The following is a 6,313-nucleotide window of genomic DNA, read 5'->3' as shown; positions in this document are numbered from 1 at the left end:
TTGCTGTTATGTCTCGAGAAGGGTCTTGTCCAGCGGCACCGAGTATTGGCGTAAAAACTTGGTTTTTGCCCTTGGCAACAAAATGACTGCATCGTCAACAGTTTTTTTGCTTTTTTTCGCCAGTTCTGGGTCGCTGGAACTAAGACGGCGTGAATTTTGAAAATTTTCTGACACATCAGCTTGCACCCCAGAGGTGGTAGTCATGGGTTTTGAACAACTTTGGTTTTTGTCGGTTTCCAATGTAGTAATAGGTGGGGGTGTGGTATGATGGTATGTATGTCTACGTGAAGTACCAAGCCTCTTTTTTACAGGTTCTAAAAAAGGATAAAATGCATTAGGGATACACCAATTGCTATTTACTACCTAATATTAATAATAAAATAATTTATAAAAATTAAAAATAATAAAAAACAACAACCTTTATTTGTCTCTTCGATTATTGTGGCAAAAATTAAAGAATGTGAAATGAAAAGACAAGATATAACGACAAAACGACAGTTGTTAAAACACAGTTAGTGTATAAAACATAGTTAGATTTATTTAGAGAAAAAAGCGTGGCTGCTACAGCAAGCAGACATACAATGGTTTAAATATTTTCGAGGCCTATTAATGGAAAAGTGAGCATAAATATTTGGCAAGCAAAAATCAAACCAACGGAGTACCCAAAAATAATAAAAAAGTACACAGGTGCTTTGAAATTATTAAAACCACAAAATAAATAAAATATTTTTGGTATTTTTTTACCTTTTTGTTCGTCTGATGCACCATCTAATTGTGGTATGACATCATCAATGATGACATCATCATCTTCCACATCAAATAGAAAATCTTCGATCCCGCTTTCCCAAGGCTGAGTCATCACATAGCTTTCATGACTCAGCACATTTTCAGCATTTCTATTGCAAATTAAAACCAGTTAAAAAAATGTAGGATAGGGTTTCATAAGCAGACAAAATTTTGGGTGCAACTAACCCTTTATTTTGGCAAATGTGTTATATTTGTTAAAATTCCAACCCAGTGGTCACTATTGGGTTGTTCAAATTATCAGCCACACATGAAAAAATCCCCCCCCAAAAAAATAATCACACCCAAAGTAACATACTTGGTAACTCGTAAGCTGGCACGAGGTTTATAAAACAGAACACGTGTGTTTTAACAACTGTCGTTTCCCAGCCACGCGAGGATAAAGTAAGTTTCATTTAAATTTAAGATCTTATAGTTTCTAACAAAATGATACAGTAAAACCACACAAAAATTTCTATCCACCCATAAAATTAAATTTTATTTTTCAAGTTACAATCCGATTAAATTAAATCAAAATCTGGTCCGTGATTAAAAAAGTTTTATCGTCCTTGTTTTCATACGATTGTAATAAAAAAAACACATAAAATAAATGACTTCTTTACCTATCTTTATCATTATCATCATCTGATATCTGATCGTTCACACCTAGTGATGCACTGTGCTGTGTTTCAATGTGGGACAGGTTATGTTGGCTCCCAGGTCTGTGTGAAAATAAGGCATTTTTAAAAATTGTTTGACAGTAAATGATTGCGTTGTGATTTTTGTAAATAGTTTTTAGTTAGTTTAAAAAATATGGCCTAAAAATCAAAAAATAGATAACAGAACTCAGTTTGGATATCATTTTTAGCGATAATGCTCTGATCAATTCGAGACAAACATAACAGATACTAAAACAATTAAGTTCCTTTTTTACAAGAGTCCAGCGCAAAAAATGAACACAAACTACTAACTATACATTTATATATATCGTAATGTGGGGGAAGATGGGACACCTTTAGCACATAATATTGAAATATCAATTACAGAATCTGTATTCGCCTGTTTAAACTTTAATGAAAAAATTCTTACCCCGCCCAGTCCATTTCCCCCATCATCTTCGTAAACTCCGGATCAGAGTCCTGGGAGAAGTGAAAAGATGCAGGGACCTCATATATGGAGGTTGGAGAAGATGATGGTTTCATGCTCTCATAACGGACAGAGTCCTCCAGCTGGGTGATGTCCGCATTGTCATCGTAATACTGATGCAGAGCCACATTTAAATCCTGGATGCAAAAAAAAAAAATTTTTAGTTTTTTTTTTCAACATTTTTTTATTTTTTTTTCAGACATTTTTTAAATATATTTTTAGTATTTTTTTACAAAATTTTATTTTCAAAGTTTACAACATTTAAACACACACTTACATAAATGTATTTATCTTCTTTCTCAGTCACATTTACACCTGATCTCGGATCTTGAGATTTATCCAAAGCAATCTGGGAGCTCTCCATTCTTTCCCGCCTCCGGACTTTTTCATCCTCCCAGATGGATGCGATCCCGGGATTACCTCCAGATGCGGATTCAAGATCTTTCCTGGATGACATCATAGAAAATAATTTAAAAAAAGTTAAAAAGAATATATATATATATATATATTATAACACATCACATATACATATATATATATATATATATACAGTCGTTTTATCACAAATGTTCTGTTTTATACATCCCCCTTACAGGTTACCATATGTTAACTTTGAACAGGACAGGTTTTTTGTTCGGCTGCACAATTATACAACTCGTCTCAGTGACCACTGGATTGGAGCAATTGACGTTAAGTGTCTTGCCCGGCTTACGAGTTACCAAGTATGTTACTTTGTGGGTGATTATTTTTTATAGGATTTTTTATGTGTGACTGATAATTTGGACAATCCATCACGTGTCTTGCACAAGGACACATACACCACAAAGGTAGCAGCGACAAGCATTGAACCAGAAACCTTTTGGTTACTAACAGGTGCGCTAACCACTGCATCAGACAAAACAGAATCATCAACAAAACAACAGTCTTTTAAAACACGATACTGTACTATGATTTGTTTTACCTGTTCAGTATATCTCCACCAAGAACATCCACTTCTAACTCACACACGCTCTCTCTTTCGACTTCAGGAGGCAAAAACGCTGATTTCGGTATCGTACTTTGGGACCACACTATGTGTAGTGGGCACGAGCTGTTCAAATCTGACTGTTCATTTAAATTTCCAGGCTGAGTGTTGCCTAATGTTCGAGATAAAGCATCTGCACAAGCATGGCTGCAGTTTTTGAACTGAGTACTGGCAACACTGGGACTGGAGGTTTGATTTTCTTCTTCAATGGAAACACTAGCATCTCTCTGCTCTTTATAAGCAGCCCAGTTAAAATTCTGGACTTGAGATGACGATAGCAGCGCTGTAGGGTAAGGTATAAAGAATGAGTGTAACTTATTTACCGCTGATAAGTCTTTATAACACGGGTATTCTGTTTCATACATTCCTGCTCCTTTTTACAAGTTACCCCGTATGTAAGTTTGCAGGTAAATACTTTTTTTAGGTTTTTTTATAGTTTTTTTGTTTAATGTATGGTTGAGAAATTAGACAACCAATTAATGACAACTTGGCGTTGGAGAAATATGCCAAATTGTACACGACACATACGCCTCCAATGGTAGTAGCGACAAGCCTTGAATTCAGAACCTCTTAAGTTGAAGGAGGCCAAATTTTTTTTCAAATATTAAGATTATAACTACTACTCCATACATTAGCAAAGTTGGACACTTAACTAACTACCTGTATCTGTTGTTCTTCCTTCCTCTTTATTACTGACAACATTAGAATGGATTTGTGGCAATACAGGAGCAGATTTCGGTTTACCTGGAAATAAATATAATATGCTCGTTACCAGTGGCGCAGCCAGAAAAAAAATAAGGGGGGGGGCGGTTTATTAAAAAATTAAAAAAATTTTTTTTTTAATTTAAAAAGAAAACAAACTTTTTTTTGGTTTAAAAGGGGGGGGTCACGACCCCAGAAACCCCCTTGGCTGCGCTTGTTACCCTTTTTGCATGGTAAAATTTTTATGCGAATAGCGATTTGCATAAAAAAATAAAGCACTAAACAAACTATGGAAAAATGCCAGTAAATCTAAAACCTAAAATCTAAGAAAAATATTTACATGTATATATATATATATATATTACTTTTTTTATTATTTGAACATATATAGTTTAAGACTTACCTAAAGGGGACCTGAAGTAGCATGAACTTGCGTGAATTAAATTCATCCCGTGAAGGTTATAATCCATAAACACTTGAAGAATATATGGGACATGCGCCTCGTGTGGTTGGAATACTTGCTGCATTACCCCACCACTTTGAAGGGCTTCAGAAGCGCTGATATGAACAACGTAATATATTAATAAGACATACCAACAAAATATTTTTATATATGGATAGATATGCTCAACAATGAGATCCAAAGGTACGACAAAAGTTTCCCTTTTTTTAAATGATTTTTTCATGATTTTTTTTTTGTGAATTGTATCGTTCTAAAGGCCTGCACAAAAGTACAATACATTGTTAGATAATATTGGGCATAAAGTGTCTGACATTCAAGGAAAGAGCCATGCACAGCACAAGAGTCACAAGAAAAAAAAGATTTTGCTCCAAAAAATGTGAAGTCAAAAAAACTATTAAACACTGGCCAGTGGCCAGTCTGCAGAGTATGACAGGTACACAAGCGATTTTTCATACAAACTTTCGGTTATGCACGCCATAATTTGTAACACGCACACCAATTAATTAAACAATGAAAAAAATACGTATTAAATTATGTAGGATTTCTAATGTGGCTAGAAAATATACATGAATTGCACGCAAATTTTTGATGATAGCACGCGTGCACACAAAAAAAACGTCTTGCACGGTCGAGATTTTGTCAGGAACTGCCAATACTCTGCAGACTGGGCTAGTGGTATAAGTTGGTTTGGCACGACCAATAATTTTGAATCAAATTTGCTACTTTCTGCTTATTTAACATGCCTCTTATTACAATAACATTAGTTGACACTTACCGTTTTAAATTAGCAGGTGAATACAGATAAATTTTCATGAAAATTTCATCCTCTTCATGGTAGCCATAGTAACTCCTGCAAAAGTTATTGTTAGCAAAATTAGTAATATAGTAGGGTGGGGGGAGATGGGACACCTTTTCATTGCATTTTCTCGTTTCATGTGCTCGCAAACAAAGAACATTCAATGAATTATAAAACCGGACTCTCGCGACTCCCATAGACCGTTGTTAATTGTTTAAAACAAGAACAGGATATTTAGATATATTATTATATGCTAAAGGTGTTCCATCTTCTCCCACCCTACTGTATATTAATCAAATTTAAGAAAAGAATTAAGTTAAAAAGTAATAAACATAGGCCTCATTATAGTTTGATGCCCCTCCATTGTGAGATGTGTAATTAAGGGCAGAGGTATGCCTATATACCCTGAAAATAAATCAAGATAATCCACAAGTACCCAGTATAAATAAATAAAAAAATTATTACCTCACATGTCTTAAAACAAACACTATACAGTGGTGGTAGTACAATGATCAGTCTATTTTCCAAATAAAAGCTAATAATGTGACAAGAAACATGTTTTTTTCGCAGGCATAAACATTTATCAGTTAAAACTTATGGGTATCTTGACCTTTCAAAGGCCGCCTATTTTCTTCTCCCATTTACTTTTTTGACCACCGTACTTCTAACAAGCAATGTACAGGGGAAGAAAAGTTACACAAAACCCTGCGATAGTAAAACTACATAACGCAAAAAAAAAACTTTCAAAAAAGAAAATCATAACAAAATATATTTTCTTACTTTGCACGAACTAAGATGATATTGTACACGTGCTCTCGTTTTGACTTCTTGAAATTCGAAGTGGAGTTTATGGCAATATCTAAACTAGATGCTAGTTGCCGTAGGTGTGCTTCGACTTCGTTCCAATCTGCCGACTCACAATCTGGACCATGATACGGCACGAGAAGGTACGGAAATATGCGATGAATATGCATACACGTGGTTTGACCTGTTGTAAAATAAACTTTATTTTAAAGGATTCTATTTGAATAAAAGTCTGACAACGCCATTTAGCCGAAATATATATTTCTCTTATATTATACAATTCGCTGGCCTAAATTTTTCTCTGTTATGTTTTCGAAGCACCAGATTCTTACTGTATTTCTTTTCACCAGAATCGCACGGCTTTATCAGCACCAGATCAAGGTTAGAGAGAATTTATTCATTATATATATATATTTAAGAGGTGGTTTACTTTTTACAAACCTTCACATATATTTATTGAAACTATGCGAAAGCAATAATGAATATCTGGTCAAAAATCCCATTCATCTCTATTTAGTGATACAGCAATATTAACGAAACAATAATATTTAACACAATATCAACAAAATTATCTGGTCAAAATTCCTATTGATTC

At 34.3% G+C, this 6,313-nt stretch overlaps 1 protein-coding gene across 1 annotated transcript; it reads right to left on the bottom strand.

Moving 5' to 3' along the window:
* Positions 1-6: 6 nt before the first annotated feature.
* On the bottom strand, positions 7-5,923 carry LOC104265858 (DNA polymerase zeta catalytic subunit-like). The gene is made up of 10 exons (XM_009860854.3): positions 5,695-5,923; positions 4,894-4,968; positions 4,059-4,213; positions 3,614-3,697; positions 2,891-3,236; positions 2,207-2,375; positions 1,873-2,066; positions 1,407-1,505; positions 745-896; positions 7-314 (listed from the first exon to the last, which is right to left on the bottom strand). The coding sequence occupies exons 1-10, from the start codon at positions 5,886-5,888 to the stop codon at positions 7-9; spliced, it is 1,776 nt and encodes a 591-aa protein (XP_009859156.3). The 5' UTR covers positions 5,889-5,923.
* Between the last annotated feature and the right edge of the window lie 390 nt (positions 5,924-6,313).

Source organism: Ciona intestinalis, unplaced genomic scaffold (genome assembly GCF_000224145.3).
Source record: "Ciona intestinalis unplaced genomic scaffold, KH HT000548.1, whole genome shotgun sequence".
NCBI lineage: Eukaryota > Metazoa > Chordata > Ascidiacea > Phlebobranchia > Cionidae > Ciona > Ciona intestinalis.
Note: the sequence above shows the minus strand (reverse complement) of the source record. Positions and strands in the feature narration are given on the sequence as shown.

Excerpts from the sequence above, each read along its gene's own strand:
- LOC104265858 (XM_009860854.3), bottom strand. The coding sequence starts at position 5,888 with ATGCATATTCATCGCATATTTCCGTACCTTCTCGTGCCGTATCATGGT. Across the intron at positions 3,698-4,058 it reads CTACTTCAGGTCCCCTTTAG|GTAAACCGAAATCTGCTCCT; the intron begins GTAAGTCTTAAA and ends ATTTATTTCCAG. Across the intron at positions 1,506-1,872 it reads GGGGAAATGGACTGGGCGGG|ACCTGGGAGCCAACATAACC; the intron begins GTAAGAATTTTT and ends ATTTTCACACAG.